Source organism: Chelmon rostratus, chromosome 16 (genome assembly GCF_017976325.1).
Source record: "Chelmon rostratus isolate fCheRos1 chromosome 16, fCheRos1.pri, whole genome shotgun sequence".
Taxonomy (NCBI): domain Eukaryota; kingdom Metazoa; phylum Chordata; class Actinopteri; order Chaetodontiformes; family Chaetodontidae; genus Chelmon; species Chelmon rostratus.
In genome coordinates, this window is record NC_055673.1 from 24,626,095 (window position 1) to 24,647,032 (window position 20,938).

The window sequence follows — 20,938 nt, forward strand, 5'->3', positions numbered from 1 at the left end:
TGTTGCTTTAAACTGAAAGCAACATTCATACAAGACTGGATAAAATTCCACTCTTGAACCTTGTTCGGGGTCAGACTTCTAATATCAAACTCTGTCTTTTCAGCTGAAACTTGGTTAATGCTGTAAACCTGATTGCTTTGTAAACCTCTTTTAATCATTATTAAATAATACAAAGACAAGATTTCTCACAGGAAATAAGATCATTTCCACCACAGTTGGGATCTTTTTTTTAATTCAAGATCTTTTTTATTGAAGTTTTGTCAATATAATAAATGTGCAGCACTACATAGGTGTTAAAAAGACAGAAAATGAATCAAGGTGTACATCAATCACAGCATGCACAAATTACAAGGACCTTTTTAAGTAGAAAAGCCTAACAAGGGACGGGTGTTACAAATTAGTCTTTGCTAGAAATCCTTCATGCAACATATCTGTATCATCTTATTGTAACATGTTACAATGTTTCTTGAATTATCCCTGACGAATAAAATAATAAATCAATCAATTAACAGCTTGGAATTTAACTGAGAGGAAAATAATCTCAATGTAACTGCGAGGAAAACCAGTGGAACTATCTCCGCTGTAACATGTCTCTTGTAAGATGATGAGATCAGAGTCTTATACCTAAATCAGGATTTCTGCTTTTTAATCCAAAAACAGATAATCTAAGGTCTTCCAGCATTATATCTGAAATGATTTCATTGTTAAACATGTTCTGTTTTAAAACCAAGATAGATACTGAAACAAATAATAATAACAAGAAGTTAATAACTATGCTAGTAACTAAAAGTTAGATTTAATTAAATTAGTAACTTTGAGGACCAGTTTTGAATATATGAGGTGGTGTTGGTTACCACAGGGGATTTGATCTGATTCCATTGCATTTCATTTTAGATGTATGCAATGTGCTGACTTGGCAGTGTGTTGTGTTGGTGATGCTGGTGATGCTGTTGTGGCTGTGATGTCCTTGGTAACCCCTCTGGCAACCTGGGCTGGTGGTATCTTTGAGGTCTGGGATGTCTAGGAGCTGGCAGACTGCTCCTCTGGGCAGTGGTGAGGTTTGAGTGGAGACGTTCTGACCCTGAGGGGTGTCGGGGGGTAGAGAGCAGCATGTGCACAGTCTCCAGTAGTTCATCTCTCAGTGCTGCTACCTGAGCCTTACAGCTGTCTCTGTCCTTTCTCAGCTGCTTTACCTCCTCACTGATGGAATGCAGCTGTCTGTTTATATTGAGGCTGTCTTGCTCATGAGCTTCTTTAATGACAAAATTCTTACTATTAGAGACAAATCACCTCCAGCCAGTAGCTATTGATGTGCTGATTTATCTTTCAACACAGAAACCACAGAAATAGCCATTAAACCTGTTGTGTAGACTGCTTTTCTCTCATCAAACTACACCAACTAATTTCAACAATTTCTTCATCAAAATGATTCCACTGTAAGGAATCTGGGAGGTATCCTTGAAAGAAATGAAATGAAGTGAAATGTGAGTTGATAAAAAGGAAAGGGGAAAATGGACCCTTTTTATGAGTTGAAAAAGTGAGGGATGCCAAAATTAACATGGAGTCTTTAGCTACAGTCATTAGTTTATTCTTAATTTTCAGAGGCTAAGGATATGATGTTGAGAGGGGAGTTATTGATAACATTAGATAAATTTGGTGTTGGAGGACAATTATATATCCCTAAAATGTATGTGCATTAAACTAGTCCATGCATTTGTTACTTCCAGGCTGGAATATTGCAATTCTTTAGGATTGATTCTACCTCAGTTCATTGTTAAATACTCTCTGGCTGATACAGAATGCTGTGGCACGTTTTCTGACAAAAACGAGGAAAAGAGATCATATTTCTTCAATTTTAGCCGCTCTGCACTGGCTCCCTGTAAAATCTAGAACTGAATTTAAAAATCCTTCTCCTTACCTTCAAAGCCCGAAATGGTCACACACCATCTTATCTTAAAGAGCTCATAGTAGCCTATTAACCCACTAGAACACTGCAATCCCAGAATCCTCTCTACATATAAGAGCAGGCTCAAAACTTTCCTTTTTGAGAAAGCCTACACTTAAGGCTGGCTCAGGCTTGCCTTGGACCAGCCCCTAGTTATGCTGCTATAGGATTAGGCTGCTGGGGAACTTTCAATGATACACCGAGCTCCTTTGATTTTCCCTCCCTCTCCATCTGTAAGCATTCATGTTCTATCCATGCTTGTTACTGACTTGGCTTCTTCCCTAGAGCCTGTGTGCTTTCTCGTCTTGCAGGTTCCCATGGATAGTGGTTGAACCTGGATTGTCGATTATGGTTATATCTCCTGCCGTGGCCCTGCCTGACAACCACTGCAACTGCTATTACTATTAGTTACACTTTCATTATTATTAGATCCACTGTGTTGTATCATGTACATATACTATCTGTTGTTAATATGTACTATGCTATAAGAGTTGTGCCTGTTAGTGTGATTAGATTTCTGTCCACAGTAAAAAACTCAACTCTCACCGACTACACTTCCAACAGCAGCAGGAAACTGTTTTCAGTGAAAAAGCTCCAATATCTGTTCAACACCAGCAGATAAAAAGCCTGATCATTTTCACAGGAACTGCTGGAAACCAAAACAAAGCTAACACAGAGAGAGTATTGGACTTACTTTCATCAAGAGAAAACAAGCACGACTCCAGTTCATGTCTGTGGAGACCCTCAGTCATCCAGGGTTATCCAAGGTGGGTTGAATCGTTGAATTGACAGAATTGCTCTAGATTCAACCCTCCTTAGACTTTAAATAATGTCACCTTGTTTCTGTTCGATGTAGCAACTGTTTTACTAACACATTCACCACAACAAGTTTCCAAGATGATAATATGTTAATGTTGTGTTTACAGCTTGTTTGATGCTCCAACAGGCCAATAATAATAGTAATAATAATAATAATAATATAGCTTTAACAACATTTTATTAGAAACAACTTCAGCTGTATAATTGTTACATCTTAAATAAACAAAGTTTGTTCTGCATTAAAGTTCATTCTTGACTGTAGTTTAAAAAATCCTCTTTGGAGCACTTTCTGCAGCTGTCAGCTATATCTCACTCATTCATCAGTACAAGATCATCAAGGAGATAGGAAAGGAAAGAGTTCTGGGGGGAAAAGCGCCAGTAGTAGACCCTGAGTTAAGATTATTTAGCAAACTTTACACACCATCAGTGTGAATGCCAATAATCCAGGAACAGTCACTGTGATGCTCTGCAGTGCACAGCCTCATTGTACAGAGTAGAGGTGAAAGGCCCAATGACTGTTTGCGTCTTACAATTTTCAATCCAGTCCAATGTGTTGAGAAAGCATCCAACCATCTAAAACCAACACTAACAGACATGAAATCAGATGCATGGAGATGAATGGAGAGATCTGAGCCAGATTTCTTCTCAGGAGTCCTCCTTCTCTTGATACCTGTTACCACCAAAATCAAAATGATCAGCAAAAGCTCACACAGCAGCACAAAATGTTCAAATGATGTTCCATAGCACCCAGTGTGTTCATATTGATTACCTGCAGTGTGTACAGGTGAAGAAGACAGTCTGTCCTTCATCTGCAGATCTCATCTGTCTGGTGTGGTAAATCATCCCCTCTTTATTGCAACGAGAGCAGCGTCTGTCAATCTAGAAGGAGCGGGTAGCTTCATTAATCAGTGTACAGCTGCTTCATTCACACACAGCAGTCAGTGAGCAGTAGACAGCCTGTTCTTACCACAGGTCCCTTCAGTTGAGAGTCCTCCTGGACCTCTGAAGCCAGCGATGACTGCTCCACAAGGTTGAAGATGACTGTAGAGCAGATCTCCTGGCCTGCGAACTCTGGACAATAAAATATATGTATGTTAGGGGGAATTCACGCAAATCTGTGCTGTTCTGACAAAATTATTTATGACATCAACAGTTTGCACATGGACTATTTTTCCAGTGAAACCTGCTCATAGTGAGGCATGTGGATTATTTAGTGTAATAGAGGCAATGTTTCTGGAAAGGCATTCCATTCACCTCAATTGTATTGGGGTGGAGGCAGAAATCTCAAAACCTGGATGGATTAAGCCAAAGCTATCTGCCTTGGATAAATACCACAAGAGCAAAGTAAGACTTTTTTTGTAATGTGTTGAACCCTAATTTGTTGTGACATTTCAAAGTTGAAGAAGAGCATGTCTTCTCACAGGTACATTCCCAAAACTAGTACGGCTGAATTTCAGGGTACTGTGAGGATTTACGTGCTAATGTACATCCTTGTGCAAGGTATGCATGATTAATATGAAAAGTAGCTGAGTCTTTCCATTAATGTTGTCTGTGTTACTTACAGTCACGCTCATAGACTGTGTGGGAGTCCAGAAAGCATGCAGAACTTGACAGAGAGTTGGTACCTGTTACAGGGATGCAGAAGGAGCAGCGGGGGCAGCGCACCGTGTCCTGTATTCCTGGGAGAGGAAGAATGCTCCCACATTCTGGGCAGAAGTTGGGATCACCACCAAAGCACGACATCTCTGAAGAGAAGGAGCACCAGCACTAGGCTTTAGAGGAAACAGGCTCATAGAAGTCGCTGTTTAGCACAATAAACATCAGCTGTTGTACATTAGCATAATTCCATCTGAGCCATAATGCAGACTTTGCAATAAATGTGTTAGTGAGCTAGTGTTAATCCTTGTTTTAAAAGATCTGTCAATGAATTTGAGAAAGGCATCAGGTTTACAGTTTTGTGTTTGGAGTTTGCGGTCGGCCACAAACACTTCTGTTTACATTCACGGATGGCGGTTTTCAAAGTAGGATGTTTGGACTTATCTTCCAATCTAAGTTAAAATATTAACACGAGGTTGCGTGTCCACAAGAATTTAAAGACAAAAAAGCACCGAATTTGTGGGTGCACGTCACCTACGCACATAACAATTAAGAACAAATAAATCTACAACAGACAAGGTTATATTCAAATTTAGCCAAATCTTCAAACATTAAGTTAGCTTTCAGACCAAAACCTAGTTACTTGCCTGTTTACTATAGAAAATAATGATGTTACAGCGCACAAAAGGTACATACCCCGCAATGGCAAGATGAAACGTATCTGTAGCTTGTGTTACGTTAAGCTCGGCATGTGCACGGGCGCACACTGCCGGGTCCTTCCACTCCTCACCGTCGCATAGTGAAACGTCACATGGGTACTGTGGAACGGGAACGTTAGTGCTTTACTTTTACCAGACATTGTGGTGCATTTATATCTCGCATACATAAGGTAGGATGATTGTCAAAACTATATTATTAAATGTGTAAAGTTGTTTGAATTGTAAACTGATTTAAGAGGCGGGTTGATGAGTTGCTTGTTAGCCGTCGACCTAACAACAGCTAGCCATTACAATACTAGAGTCTGATTTTGACAGGTTATCGTTACAGTAACTGCATTGTCCGTTAACCTCCTTCTGTTCACTCAAACTATAGAGATAAGGAATTCCCTTTGATAGCAAGATTAATATGGTTGGATATCTTCAGTTAAATAAAAAAGTTTATTCTTTATAAAGCAGTCAAAACGGTTATATACTTATTAAATATTAATTCAATATTAGAACCACCAAACCAAATCGCGTGTGTTTGATGGCTGACGTTACATTGACCTTCGGCGACGGCGATTAGACTTCCGGGCCATTCCTACAAAATAAAACCGCTGAATTTTACAATTATTCCACATACTTAAACTCTTTCAAATCCATGATATCCATTCCATTAAAACCTGATAACTGCTTTTATATCAAAGGCCAGTCCATGGGGTGAGTTTCATGTTTTGAACACATTTGATTAAAGTGATGGATGTCACAGCACTTGAAATAAATCTGCCTGTGACACAACCACCTCTCTCCAGTCTCAGACAAATTGTCTTGCACATCTCAGGGGCTTTGGAATCCTCAACAAACAAAAGACTAGTTTGGTGCAACTATTAATGTCTAATGCGAGCAATTTATTAGTAGGTTGAAATTTCTGCCATATAAATTCACCTTGTAGACAAATTTCACTGCCACTTTTGTGGACTGATCTAGCAATAACCATCCAGACACTAGTCATAGCTGTCCTTTGTTTAGTGCCAGGAGATAGAAGACATCTGGGTACAAATAAAGGAGATCTTTGCACAATGCACATTTGTGCCACATCTGAAAGATCTCGGTGTAGTCATTGATTCAGTAATATATTTACACGCGTTAGGTTGATGCTATGCCAGATTTATACTGGACTGGAGCTTCTAATGCATATGTGATTGAGCTTAGTAACAGACTAACATTATTAAGTTAGCTAAACTGTGATAATATCCTGACTAAATTAACTCTGAGCCCATTAGCTAATGTTTTGTAACATAATCTACAGTTTCTGACATGGTGACCAGGCGCTCTGTAGATTAGCCACAGCGTGGCACCAGACAAATGGGATTACAGCCAGGTGTTGATTTTATCATGGCAGAGATTGCTTCATTAGTTTCAGAGCTGGAACAGCTTGCACAATCTTTATCTTTGCTCTTTATTTATTGTTATCGTTGCTATTTCACAGTTTCTTGTCATCTATCTACTTCTGTATTGGTTATCGTAGAAACTTTGTTTCAGCCTCAAAACATACCTCTTCTACCGGGAACATATACTATCGCTTTTCTTTATGCCAACATGTTTCAGTGATTTGATATTACCTTTAGCTTTCTAAATATTAAAATGCTAAATTAAATGCTGTGGGATGGACAGGTGCCCCAGCAGCGGATGTTTGACATATTACAACATGGTGTTATATACCTGTGGCCAGGTATTGTCTGTTTTATGTTTTTTGATGTTTTAGAAAGCTCATTTCAATGGCAAAATGTACATCTTCTTCAGGAGATGTAAGCCATTGCTTTTCTTTATGCTAACCTGTGTCTGTGATTTTATATGAAGTTGTTTAGTGGAAGTCTATGGGAGGAATGTTTGAAAGTTGAAATCTCATCAACTACAAATGCAAGTATTCGTATTGTATGGACAGGTGCCCCATCTGGAAATAAGTAATGTTGTACCAATAGAATCCCCATGTGGTCGGTTATTACATGTGTTACGTTTTGGCTATTAACTCGTGAACCGTGAGGAGTAGCAAAGCAGTATTTGCATGTTGTGTTTCTTGGGTGATGATCAATGTAACTGATATAGGCCTCGCCTGCTTGCACCTATGAAATGAAAGCTTTTAGTATTTTTTTTTGCTTCTTTTGGCACACATTTCATCAAATCTTCACCAAATTCAGCACAAACTACATTTAGATGGCCTTGAAAAAAAACTCATGTGGCTGTTTTTGTGTATCGGTTATTGTTTGTATGTAATTGGTTAATAAGCATTTGAAGGTGTGGCCTGATCTACTTGATGTGTCCTTAATTTTTCAATGCTGTATGTTGTATTGCATCCAAATTTGGGAATGTTTCACATACAGCCACATTACACAAGTGTGTAACATCTCATGCAATTCTACCCACAGGGGGTGTTACAATAACAATAACAATAAAACTTGTTATTTGTACAATTCTGTTGACATCAATAAAATGAAACGGTCACAAAAGTTGTCCATGAGCATGTGCATCACACATTGAAGCATGACACCAACAGCCCCAAACCTCGTGTCCATTAGTAACACCACTATACTACTTACTGACTGCTGCATCGGTTAATATTCCATGGTTAACAAATTCAGCAAAGTTGTACAGATGCACGCTTAATAATCAGAGGAGGCTGGGATATTCCCACAGCGTTAGACATTATTACCCCTGTCAGTGATTGTAAAGCAGCTCCAGTTAGACATAAAAGGAAGAGAGAAGGAATAAAGAAATACTGGTTTTGTTAACAATATTTATTTATCCTAAACTCAATATGTTCAAGGAACACTTCGCATGGAACTTTTGAAAATTTGCCTCGGTGAGCATTTTAATTTGACTCACCATGAGCCCCATAAAGCATGCCTATTATCAACGTTGGCTGCTATTTGGAGACCAACAGAAAAAAAAAAAAGTGTGTTCTTTCATTCTTCATCAAAGGTCATTTGACATAGATATGTTGTGTTTTAGTGTGTTTCTCCATGCATCTCCCATAGACTTCGGTTGAACTGAACAGGCATTAACACATTGGCATTATGATGTAAAGACCCTCCCTTTTATGGTTTGCTTGATAAGGAGTAGGAAATAATATTAAGTTTATGTTATCTTGTTTAGTGTGTACTGGGGAAAATGAAAAATCAATGAATGTATTCAATGTGACACTACGACTGAATTTAATATAGCAATTAAAGGAACTTTATGGAAGGTAAGTCTCAGTTACCTCTCAGTTCTAGCTTTGCAGCTTTGTCTGTAGTACCCAAAGAAGGCTAGAACTCCCTGTGAATTGTAGTCCTGTTACTGAAGCAATCTGGTTGTAAATACTTCCTTAAAAAGCCCAATGTCACCAAGGGATTTCATAGAACACGTGTTTTGTAGCCGTGTCAGGATGACTGAGACCGACGTGGATAATGAGCTGTTGGACTATGAGGAGGATGAGGTGGAGGCTGCCGCGGTCGGGGATGTTGGAGGTGCAGGCGACATGTCGATAAGGAAGGAAGGAGTGAAGGGTTCCTATGTGTCCATTCACTCCTCTGGATTCAGAGACTTCCTCCTGAAACCTGAACTGCTCAGAGCCATAGTGGACTGTGGATTTGAACATCCATCTGAGGGTGAGTAGCTCGTGAATCATAAGAAAAAGTTTGTGGATTTTAGAGTTTTTCAAAGTGAAAAGAGGAGACAGATGCTCCTGTTTTCCTTGTTTGATCTTCTCATTCATATTATCTCTCTCTTTCATTTCCCAATAAAGACTGCTGTCAGTTCATGCCTTAATAGAAACATGTTGGATGTGTGTATTCATTGCAGTTCAGCATGAATGCATCCCTCAGGCGATCCTTGGAATGGATGTGCTCTGTCAAGCCAAGTCTGGGATGGGGAAAACTGCAGTGTTTGTTCTGGCCACCCTACAGCAGCTGGAGCCCATTACTGGACAGGTGAGCCTTCCTCCATGCTTCATTTGATCTACATAACAGTAAAGAAGTCATTTTTGCCCTCACACTTTCAGTTTGATTCACTCTCAAAGGTGTCGTCTGACTATCCAGCTGTCAGACTTCCGATGAGAGAATAGAGGAGATGACAAAAATGTTGATATGCACATCACCTTTGATAATTATCCCATGCTCACTGCAATAAGTGGCAGTGACTGGGGGAGCACAGTGCTCTTTTCTTCCTGTTAGGCCACATGCAGGTTGCCCTACCTTATTACTGAAAGAAAAACACTGCAGACAGTACCTAGGGCTACTCCTCCATCTTCTCAATCTCTATTTTTATTTACAGTTAGTGTACTCCTAAAAGACGATACAATGAACATAATATACTACAAAGATATGGCAATAAAGGGTGATTCTCTCCATAGCAAATATGCAAGTACAGCATCATCTTTCTTAAAATATCAGGTCAAATTTTACTCTTGACCTTGAAATAAGCACATTATTAGCATTTCTTAGCTGTTCTGGACCTTCTGGGTTGTCAGATTGTTTTTGGAATGACTTTAAGAAGGATCGGGAGGTTAATGTAACTTTTTATTTGTTTTAATTTATGTTATTATGTTGCAGACTGTCCTGGTAAATCGAATTGCATTAATTCCAAATTTTGAAAACACTGTTACCAGTTTATAGTTTATTGATGCCATGTTTGTCAGATTGTGAGACATTGTATTAAACCTCACCAAAGCTGGTCTGTATCAGGAAGTGTTTTTGGTCACAGGGGCTGATGGAGTCTGCATGTTTAGATATTTGTCTGATCTTACCAGAAAACTTGTTTTGATGCAATATAAAGAGATCCATGAACAACAGGCCATTAACTGAGTGCTAGATGACAGAGCAAACAAAGTGAGTAGGCTACCTAACCTATTCTGTACATTGAAGGTGATGCTAAACCCTGTACTTTGGTTATATTGTGATTTGTTCATTAAAATCCATGAATTTTGCACGTCATTAAAGTATCCCATGTTGAATTGAAAGTCATAAGAGGATATTGATTGTAACTGTCATTGTTTTACTCCAGGTATCTGTCCTGGTTATGTGCCATACGCGGGAGCTGGCCTTTCAAATCAGCAAGGAGTATGAGAGATTTTCAAAATACATGCCCACTGTCAAGGTACGGCACTGTGACCTGATTCTGATCTACTGCTCACGTCTTGACTGTCACGTTGCACATATGATATGTGTGTATGTCTGCCTGCAGGTGGCAGTGTTCTTTGGAGGGCTGTCAATAAAGAAAGATGAAGAGGTCCTGAAGAAGGACTGTCCTCACATTGTGGTTGGAACACCGGGCAGGATCCTGGCGCTGACCCGCAACAAGACACTCAACCTGCGTCACATCAAGCATTTCATCCTGGATGAGTGTGACAAGATGCTGGAGCAGCTCGGTCAGTAAATACCCCTCCATCAATCTGAAGTACACACAGTGTTCTGAAAGAAAAGCAAGGCATTGATATATTACATTTTGGGGATCTAGGCATTATTTTACTGTTACACAGAGTAACTGTGGATGTAATGTGACACCAGTTTATTATTTTTAATGCTGATGCAAATTTTGATTAACTAACATGTAAGTGGTAGACATAAAGTGTTGTCATTTGGCATAAAGCAAGGAGAAGTCTACTGTAGAGAGACAGTTACCTGAAAATCACTGGATACGATACAGCCACAGACCTTGTTGCATTTTTTGCATTGCACAGTTTTGCCATCTTTTGGTACTCAGTGGTGAGGGTATCATTTCCACTGATCTGTCTGATTTTTCTCTGCACATATTGTTCAGCTGTCATAATCCAAATGGAAGAAGAAATGTTACGTCCCTCTAGGTCAGGGGTGAGGAAGATACCTGGGGCCGTATTCACAAACATTCTGACAGTCCGGTCAAAGAGCTCGCAACTTAGCCGCAAAAGCTAAGCTCCAGCTCTAGCTTAGGAATGATTTAGACAAATTCTCAGAGCAACTCTGAGCAAGGAAGGGACTAAAAGTTTTATCTTAGTGAAGAGGCGTGGCTGGTGTCATTGGTTGATAAGAACACATGGCATTCTTAGTGATAATGCACAATGAAATCGATAGACGCAATCATAACTACCATAAACGTAACACTCCCATCAATTATAGCAGCAGCACTGGGGAAGCCCTCAGGTCCATTAATGCCTTTTTGTGAGTTTGCAAGGAGTGGACATCCAGAGGAAATCAGATGAACTGCACCACAATATGAGGCTGTGAAAGTGCTGTAGAAGGTCGCAACAGACCCAAGCAGCATTTTCCAGAGTGTTATGATCACTCTCATTGCTGCGTTTTAGCTTTATTGCATTGAGCAGGAGATGTGAGCGCATCCCGAATGAGACTGGCCACAAATATTATCCCTGCACCAAGAAATCTGTAGTGTCACATTAACTCACTGTCATTCAGCGTTTGGAGAATATTTCTCCTTCCTCTTTCTCTTTCCACCACTTTCTCCTCTGCCTCTGAAAAGTCCTCCTCCCTACTGCCAAGAGTTTTCTAATGGAGCTCTCTTAAGGGCTAAGATGCTTTGTGAATAACCTTTATCTTTATTATGATCTAGTCTTAACTGTAAAGGGAAATCCTTTACAGTTAAGACTAGAATTTTATATTATTTTCTTTTAGTGCTGAAAAAAAGCATTTGTCCTGAGAATTGCTTCTTTGCCTCGCAGGCCAACGCTCTCACAGGCTGTATACAGGCTGTGAGACTTTCCAGCTAATTTTTAACGCAATATTCTGTTTGGTAGTTTAATCTTCAGCAATGCCCCATAGTCTATGTAATATTTATTTTTTAATAACAGTTTATATTTTTAAGCCTTGAATATTGCGTCAGTTTTTCTCTGTTGTATCAAAAATTGTATCAAATATCAATATTTTCCAAGGTATCGTATCAAAGTTAAAGAAATTCCAGTATCCATCCAGTATTCCATATCATTTTTTTTATTCCTTTGAATTACTGTGTGAACACTGATCTGAGTCACTGCTCTCTTCCTTAGACATGCGCAGAGACGTCCAGGAGATTTTTCGTATGACTCCACATGAGAAGCAGGTCATGATGTTCAGCGCCACCCTGAGCAAAGAGATCCGACCAGTCTGCAGAAAGTTCATGCAAGATGTAAATACACCTCTCCACCTTCATCTGCCATGCCATCTCCACTGCTCCTCCCCCTGTTGTGCCACACCTGCTTGAACAGCAGGTAACAGAGTCCCTGTTGCCCTTCGACCTCCATGAATCCAAATTCCAAGCAAGAAAGAAGTTTTGTTCCAAGCAGCCCCTTTAGTGCATGGGGAATGTGGGGAAACGCGCTGTTGCATCATAGCATTAACTGCTGTGACTGGCCACTGCTGTGCCTCTGCCACAGCCTGTAAACATCCTGCATTAGTTAAGCTCACCTTGATATAAAGCTACAATGTGAAACTTTTTGTCTTGAGTTAGTGTTCCTCCATTGCTATTGCAGTGAGTTCATTGCCCAGTAGCCACTTGCCTTGTTTTGAAGCTGGCCAGGGCATCAGTCACAGCCACACTCTCTGGTAGTGTTGTATAAATGCCGTTTATTTGTTGGAATTGTATTTTAATGTCAAGTTCATACTGTAGTATGGCCCAATGATTTCTGCGATGCAGAAAACAAGGACAGAAACGCAGATTTTGATAATGAAATGGAATCGTCTGTAAAAGGTGGAATACCATGAAATTGGTTCACAGCAGCTAAGTCAAATGAAAAGAGAAAAAAAAAACTGTGTGTGTGTGTATGAGACAAATGTCAAAGCTTCCCTCTGAGAGAGAGGCAGAACACTAGGCAGAGCTGATCACTTCAACAAACCTCTGAAGTACAACCACAGAACAAGAGTTGCTTCAAGACTTGCAGGCTGTGTGAGTCAGATATTCGCTTGGTAATAAAAAAAGCTATGTCTGTATCTAGTCAAGCATTGTAAACAAGGAGGAGCGTGGCCTGAACGTGAGAGTAGCCTCCGTCAGACCCACTGTGTGTGTTTGAGCTGCATTTGGAGGCTGTCCTGCATCTGAGCATCGTCCTCATTTCCAGCAGTATCAGACAGCTGTGTTCATTGGAAGAGCTCTGATAAACCCACTGTGTACTATTTGCCCAGCACCAAACAGCAGACAGACACAGTTAGAGACTAGCTGGAGAACACAGTGGAGCATTTAGCAGCTAAAGAGACAGATATTATGATGGAGCCCTTTCCAGGGCAAAGTGTAGTGTGAATGTTGGGCTTCATCAGGACATTCATCAGGTAGAGCACAAGCACACCTCCACATAAATGCTAATGTTGCTCTGTGTGTGCTCGCTTTTGTGTCTAAGTTGTGTCAAGAATGGCTAGAGTGGGCTAATGAGTGTGTGAATTTGGTGTAAAGTGTTGTGGAATTGAATTCAGAGCTCCTAAGATTACTCGATGAGTTGATGATAATCGATTAAATGCCAAAGGTTCTCTGGTTGCAGCTTCTCCAGTCGGTGTTAGCCGGGGTGAGAATGTGTTGGTTTTCTTTGTCGTAATTGATAGTAAATAGTTTTTGGGTTTTGGACTGGTGTGTACAATGAGTAAATGGTACATGGCTTTCCTAGTTGTATGATCACTCAAATGCTTTCGCACACATATTCACTCACACACTCACACAGAGGCAAGGTACCAGCTGCTCATCAGGAACCATTCACACTCACACACTGATGGGACCGCCATCAGGAGCAATACTTCAACATTTAGACTACAGAGCCAGGGATTAAACCACCGACCGCTCTACGTCCTGAGCCAAAGCCACACTAGCAGGCACAAGCAACTTTTATACATCACTTTGAGCTTCAGTCAATTGTACTTTCCATTTTAGTTCCTATTTTCTGTCATTGTAAATCAGTAATAAAAATAAATAAAGGTTCATTACAGATGTAATCAGATTAATTTGTAATTATTGTATTTCCTTGGTCTTACATCTTATATTGGACATACCCCCAAGAGGCAGATAGGCATTAGTGCGTGTTATTAACCTGAATTGATGGAGTCTTGGAGCAAACAAAGTTAGAAAGTGAAGAAATCAGGATATCTGACTGTGTCTGTAATAGGACGAGCTTTGTGTTGACGACCCCTCACCCTCCCTGTCTCTATCTCCTCTCGTCTACCTGTCCTCCACTGCCTCCTCTGCACCTCTCTTAATTATTCTTCTGCTCATCTCTGATTTCGCTCTCTGTGACATGTTGCCTACATTACTGATACATTTCCCTTCATCCCCTCCACCCAAACTTTTATGTTCTGCTATTTTATATCTCTGCTAACCTACAGTGTAAAGCTTTCCCCTCACACCGGCACATTCTAACCTGCTTTAAGAAATTTCACTTCTACATTCTCTTATTTCCATACCCATGCCCTTCCGCCCCCACCCTCAACCCTTTACAACTCCTGCCTGCTCTAGCCGATGGAAATCTTTGTGGACGACGAGACGAAGCTGACTCTGCATGGGCTGCAGCAGTACTACGTCAAGCTGAAGGACAATGAGAAAAACAGAAAGCTCTTTGACCTCTTGGACGCACTGGAGTTCAATCAGGTACGGTGTTCTGTAGAAGTCCTGCCTCATCTCCCTCTCCTACCTCAACAAAGTTGTTTCTAACTTAAAACCCTCCTCTTATCTACTTGACCCTATTCCTCCCTAGGTCCTGAAAGATTGATTGGATGCCGTGGGTCCCTCCACTTTGTCTCTTTTAAGTGGTGCTCTTATTTCCGTACTGGCACCTGTTAAACACGCAAGCGTGCAGCCACTCAGAAACCCCCAGTTTGACCTGAGACATCCAAATAGTAAAAGACTCATTTTAAAACTTTCATTCCTTACCAAGATGCTTGAAAAGGTTGACTTCCAGCAACTTGCATCTTTTCCAGCAAAATGACATGTTTTAGATTTTTCAATCTGGTTTCTGCACAAAGACCTGCACTGAATATGCACCAATGAAAGTCATGAATGACCCACTGTTGTCTATAGACCAGGCATGTCCAGCCTAGTCCATAAAGGGCCGTGTGGCTGGCTCAAGAGATCACCTAATTATCAGCTGAAGTCTGAGATCAGCTGATAAAATAAGTCCAGTCTGGTGTCTTCCACTTTGGTTGGAAGAAAAACCTGCAGCCACACAGCCCTTTATGGAATAGGTTGGACATGCCTGCTGTAGACGTTAAAGACAATGTGCAATATTAATTAGAATTAAGTTACCCCTTAGTCACATAATGAAAGAAGCATAAGAAAGCATATCACTGTTACGCTGATAACACCCCCTCCCTTTGTAACCTGGCAGCCCTGATGCACTGAAACGTCTGTTTGACTGACAGGTCTTCATGCTTTTATTTCTTGTCGCCTGGATTATTGCAATGCACTATGTTTCAGAGAGTTGTCTACAAGATTTTACTTTTTGTCATCAAAGCTTTGGCTAGGCTAGCTCCAGTGTATCTCAGGGACCTTTTGCATCCCCACTGTCCTCCTACAACACTGAGGTTATCTGATAAGATGCTGCTTTCCATCTGAGATTGCTATTTGATGTTTAAAGGTAATTGCACTTGTTCCATGACCAGGCCCAATTTGTGGAACTACCTCCCTCTTACATGTGCAATCAGCCCCCACCATTGAATGTTTTAATTTCAGGCTAAAAACTCACTTGTTTCCTCTGTTTTAGGTATGTCATTGTGTGTTTTTGTCATTGTATCTTTGTCATTTGTCAGTTTCTGTACTTTTTCAGTTACATTTTTACTGTGTAGGAGCATCTTGGTCAATGGCTGATTGTTTCTAAACTGTGCTAAATAAACAAATGAATAGAAAATAATACATTGTGGTGCAGCCATTGCACTCCTTCACTGCACGTCTTTCATCTCAGGCTGAAAACTCCCCCTTTCAGACTACACCTCTGCTCCATGGCAGCCTTTACTTGCACTCAGTGTAACACTCTGAACACCCTTTCAGCTGTTTGTTTGAGACAGAGTCACTTCCAGTTATTGATGACATTTGGCTGTTGTTCCTGTGGAACTTGAATGCATTATGTCCATCAAAGTGTTTATGGAGCATAGGTGTCTGCCAAATGAGTGTAACACTGTGCACTGATGACTAATGTCATGTGATGCTGATGTAATGCATTATACAAATGGATATTAATGGTACAGTGTGAATGTCAGTGTATTGCTGTGTTGTTCAGGTGGTGATCTTTGTGAAGTCTATCCAGCGGTGTGTAGCTCTGGCGCAGCTGCTGGTGGAGCAAAACTTCCCAGCAATCGCTATCCACCGAGGGATGCCTCAGGAGGAACGGTAACTCAGCTGTAAAGTCAAAGAAATAAACTCCGCACCAACACATTGTATATCATGTTTAACATTGTCATTTTGGTTTACCTCATCATTCAGTGTTGATGTTAGCTGATTTTCTTTTTGGACGGGGGTTATTAGAGCCCGAGCACCAACCAGTGTAAAGGCTCTGTTGTAATGCATCGCATTTTTGAAGGCCTAAAGGTGCTTAAAAACTGTCATTCTGGCAAATGTCAGAAGAGATAAAAATTTACTTTTGTGTTTAGTAAAATAAGCATGAATGCGGCAAAAAGCTTGATACCAAATTTCAACGAAGTAGCCCTCATAGTAGATTTCACAGATGTACCAGTACAGACAAACAAATGAATGTGATCATCTTCAGATTGGGTCAGTGCAGTGTGCAGACCTTTGCGATCAAAGGTTTTCCTTGAATGTGATCTGGTGTCAAATTCTATGTTTCACCATGAGACTAGAATTTGTCGAAACTTCAGTGTACATGGTCAAATCTGCCCCAAGCTTCACATGTGAAGTGATTAGAGTCTTGTCCTGAAGACGTCTAAATGGCAACATTCAGTCGTAGTAGCGCTACCTGCTTTCAACTGTAAATGACATGTTTTATACTTTGATGTCTCTGTATTATTTCATTTCATTTGTTCATTTCATTTTCATCATGTCACTCATCTTGTGCTTGTGTCTTCCTTGTTGAGTTGTAATGAAGCAGTCAGTGGAATATAATGGAATTTTGTGTCTGTAGCTTGTCTCGCTACCAGCAGTTTAAGGACTTCCAGAGGAGAATACTGGTGGCTACCAACCTGTTTGGACGAGGGATGGACATTGAGAGAGTCAACATCGCCTTTAATTATGACATGCCTGAAGACTCTGATACCTACCTACACAGGGTAAGGCTGTCATACACACAGACGGAGCGGTGTAGCCCACTGTTCATTTATATTTAGTTTATGATGCTGTGTGTACCTGACTGTCTAATCTTGATATCGACATGTTTGTTACAGCTGCACAAGGTCATATCCAAGTAATACCAAATATAGAACACCAGAGAAAAGTGTACCCATCCCCGATAGCCTCACTCCAGATTAATCTTGTTTTTACAAATTCAATCAGATGCCAGTATGAACCTGAGTAATCCTCTGCACACAGACAGTCACAACTCCAAACATCAGCTCAGTCCTTAAAGGAGAAGGGTGGAATTATTCTGCATTGTTCCTTATTGTCAGGAAATCCTCTGAACAGATCCGTCTCTCAGATCTTTGGGACTTCCCTACCTTGTCTGTGGCTCTCAGCCCCAAGTCCATTGGTTGCTACTGAAGATTGAAATCATGAAAAACAACTTCACAAATATATATATTTTTATGGAAGGCCTGTTTTCACCTGCACATTTATACACATTTGGCACTTGTGGATTTTCGTGTTGTAATATGGTTCATTAATATTTCTTTCCATGACATAGACAAGACGTTATCAGGACGAAACACAAACTGTGACTAAATCTCTGTATACTGTTGTTGGTGAAAACAGAGTACACCTGGTTGGACGTCCTGACAAATTCTTGAAAATGACATTGGTGAAATGAACAATAAAATCATGGACAACAGCTCTGGTGGTCATTGCTTCCATCAGCATGCCAATTGGACACTCCCTCAAAACATTATTTGGATCTGTAACTCTGAAACAGGATTGAAAATGTTCTAAATGTGTTGTGCTCAGGGGTGCATGATAACTATCAGGCCGATAACAGGAAATTATGACGTCATTCCCATAAGTCCGATATCATGACGAACAGCCCAGATAACACATATTTTTGTCAGCACAGCAGTGCCTCGCTCCCACTATGAGACCCAAGTGGCCTGCAGTGAATGCTGCGTTCAAGTGAAGTTGGCATAATCAGAAAAACTCCTTGTCACTGGGAAAAATCAAGAATACCTCCTCATGCCAGAAAACAACTCGTTAACTCGGTCATAATTTTGTTAGTTGCTGACTTGAATTAATATTCGCAGCATTTTTCCACATGTTACACACAAAAAATAGAAACATGAACTTAAAAAGAACGACTAGCAAACGAGGGAATGAGGGAATTTACGTTATACATTGAATGCAGCATGCGGCACAGCGTGCTTATGAAAACAGAGTTCAGACTTCTTCAAAGTTTCCGAAGGAGACAGTTTGCTGGTTATTCGTAACAAATAGTCCAAGCGAGTCAGTCCTCAGAGGGATTCTCACCTGGAAGTAGTCTGAATAAAAAGCTCATACTTAGTCTTTGAAGGTTTTCAATGGAGCTGTATGACAATGAAGAATAAAATACAGTTTTACAGCTTTGGATACACTCACAATATTTGTTAGCCGGATACATTCATTGTGGGTTTGGCTCTGCACTTGAGATTTTACAACCCAATGGCAAAAAAGTTGGGATACAGCATAAAATGAAAATAAGAGAGTGTGATAATTTGATAATCTTGTTTCACATATATTAATTTTATTAAAATATATATTTGTATTACAGTACAAAGACAATGTCTGACCTCATCATCTTCATTGATCTTTGTAAATATCTGCTTATTCTGAATTTGATGCAGCAACACATTTCAAACAAGTTGGGCCAAGAGCAACTAAAGACTGGGAAAGATGTGGAACGCTCCAAAAACACCTGTTTGGATCATTCCACAGGTAAACAGGTTGATTGGTAACAGGTGATCAGTCGTTCACAAGCGAGGATGGAGGAGGTTCACCACTTGATTGTATAAGGGGTGTTATTCTGGAGCATAGTTCATTTGCAAATTATTACATTCTGTTTTTATTTAGGTTTTACACGCCGTCCCAGTTTTTTGGCATCAGGGTTGTATAAGAAAAATATCACCGGACTTTACCTTTGGCAAAAAATTGTTATCCCAGAGGCTCTACCCAGAAACACAGAACTGACCCAATGAGTCTGTTTACATGGAGCAATACAAACAAACTGAATGTGAGGTATCATTTGCCCTTATCCAGACTGAATACTGAGGCCAGCTGTACTGGTCGCAGCAAGTGCAACTGAGGTGTGTGTTGTTACAGGTCGCCCGGGCAGGCAGGTTCGGCACTAAGGGCCTTGCTATCACGTTTGTGTCCGATGAAAGCGACGCCCGCACACTCAATGATGTCCAGGACCGCTTCGAGGTGAACATCAGTGAGCTGCCCGATGAGATTGATATCTCCTCGTACAGTAAGTTAAGTGTCTGCTCATTCTTTGAATCTATTTAAAGCTTGTTCAAAGTTTGCCATCACTAACCTTCCCCGTGTGTCCTTGCAGTTGAACCAGCACGATAGACGAGCCGCATGCTTCCGTGGAGCTTGCAGTTTCACTCTGATGGTAGCTACAGACTGTCTTTATATAAACCCTGGCATGTCAGACAGCAGATATTTTCCTTACCCTGTGACATTTGCTGTTTTAAAGACTGAAAGCAATACAGTGGTGGTACAGCTCCCTCTGCAGGGAGACATCAGGACAGACTTTGTCTCATAATGTTTGTTTTATTTATGTTTTTAATGTCTTTATTTGTTAATGGATATTTAATTTTCATAATGAGTTGTTTTATGAAGGATTGCTGGTTTTCTAGATGTGAGAAGTTGACTTCTAAAACTGTTCACTGCTGTGTGAAATAATAAATCTGTTGTTTACCTGGTTAAGTGTGTCTCATTCTTCATCCACCTGTGCATTCTAGATTTTTAGCAATGTGCTTGCAATGTGTTTTGGCCTCTTATACACACACACACACACAGTTTTAGGGCACTGCAAACAGGCCTGTTGGGAAACTCCTTTCAAATAAGGATATTCATTATTTGGACGAGACCTGGACCTACTACCGGTTGCAAGTTGCCCTCCGGTAATAGCTTTTTCCAGGCTTCTGATTGGCCAACATGGCTTTAGGGTTCAGGTTATATCACCACCTGTTGGTTTGCATGCTCTGACAGATTTTTCTTTTTTAATAAATTGCTTGTATGGACAGAATTTTTTTTGGAGAGTGATGGAGGAAAAACCCTGCGTTAAAAGATACCTGTATGTGTGGACTATGCCTTAATAATATGGCTTAGTCTTTCATGTGGATGTTTTCCCACCACTTGTGGGGTCAAACCAGGCACCTTTAACATGTTTGTGAAAAAGGAAGTAGAGCAGGAATCCAACAGGATAACAAAAGCGGAGGCAGAGACAACTGCTGAGCACAGCTCACTTTGCAGGATGTTTGTATCTCATGACTTCAGGGATGCTTTGTCAGCTATTTGCTAACCTTTCACTCTAGTTGAGTTTAGTATCTCCACCAGCGAGCCCTAAATACACTGGTGCCCCCTAGAGTCGTTATTTCTTATTTGAAATGCAAACTACTGCTACCATTTAAAAATACATATTTGACCCGCAACGATCTGTTTGAATAAAATATCAGTTTGTGAGAGCAGCAGGCTCTACCCTGTACTTGTGTTTGTAAAATGTGTAGTTTCCAGGAACACTATAAACAGAAACATTGTGGATGACGGTGGGACTGACTGCTGACTTAGAGTGACTTAACAGCAGGATGAACAGCAGGGTGTCACTGACCTC

At 40.4% G+C, this 20,938-nt stretch overlaps 2 protein-coding genes across 3 annotated transcripts; one reads left to right on the top strand and one right to left on the bottom strand.

The window, feature by feature from the left end:
* Positions 1–2,309: 2,309 nt before the first annotated feature.
* Positions 2,310–5,149, bottom strand: polr1h (RNA polymerase I subunit H). Of its 2 annotated transcripts, none has more exons than XM_041955002.1 (5): positions 5,057–5,120; positions 4,390–4,536; positions 3,732–3,835; positions 3,534–3,643; positions 2,310–3,434 (listed from the first exon to the last, which is right to left on the bottom strand). In XM_041955002.1, exons 2-5 carry the CDS (start codon positions 4,505–4,507, stop codon positions 3,410–3,412), a joined length of 357 nt encoding a protein of 118 aa, XP_041810936.1. In that variant the 5' UTR covers positions 4,508–4,536; positions 5,057–5,120; the 3' UTR covers positions 2,310–3,409. The 2 variants fall into 2 exon arrangements, with proteins under 2 accessions (XP_041810936.1, XP_041810935.1); XM_041955001.1 differs by having other exon boundaries at positions 2,312–3,434; positions 4,390–4,509; positions 5,057–5,149.
* Positions 5,150–5,165: 16 nt separating this feature from the next.
* On the top strand, positions 5,166–20,028 carry ddx39b (DEAD (Asp-Glu-Ala-Asp) box polypeptide 39B). The gene is made up of 11 exons (XM_041955000.1): positions 5,166–5,249; positions 8,473–8,705; positions 8,899–9,026; positions 10,099–10,191; positions 10,279–10,462; positions 12,071–12,189; positions 14,494–14,625; positions 16,250–16,359; positions 17,108–17,252; positions 19,420–19,567; positions 19,655–20,028. Exons 2-11 carry the CDS (start codon positions 8,483–8,485, stop codon positions 19,669–19,671), a joined length of 1,299 nt encoding a protein of 432 aa, XP_041810934.1. The 5' UTR covers positions 5,166–5,249; positions 8,473–8,482; the 3' UTR covers positions 19,672–20,028.
* Positions 20,029–20,938: the final 910 nt, after the last annotated feature.

Excerpts from the sequence above, each read along its gene's own strand:
- polr1h (XM_041955002.1), bottom strand. The coding sequence starts at position 4,507 with ATGTCGTGCTTTGGTGGTGATCCCAACTTCTGCCCAGAATGTGGGAGC. Across the intron at positions 3,836-4,389 it reads CTTCTGCATCCCTGTAACAG|AGTTCGCAGGCCAGGAGATC; the intron begins GTACCAACTCTC and ends TTTATTGTCCAG. Across the intron at positions 3,644-3,731 it reads CTCAACTGAAGGGACCTGTG|ATTGACAGACGCTGCTCTCG; the intron begins GTAAGAACAGGC and ends CGCTCCTTCTAG.
- ddx39b (XM_041955000.1), top strand. The coding sequence starts at position 8,483 with ATGACTGAGACCGACGTGGATAATGAGCTGTTGGACTATGAGGAGGAT. Across the intron at positions 12,190-14,493 it reads GCAGAAAGTTCATGCAAGAT|CCGATGGAAATCTTTGTGGA; the intron begins GTAAATACACCT and ends TGCCTGCTCTAG. Across the intron at positions 17,253-19,419 it reads CTGATACCTACCTACACAGG|GTCGCCCGGGCAGGCAGGTT; the intron begins GTAAGGCTGTCA and ends GTGTTGTTACAG.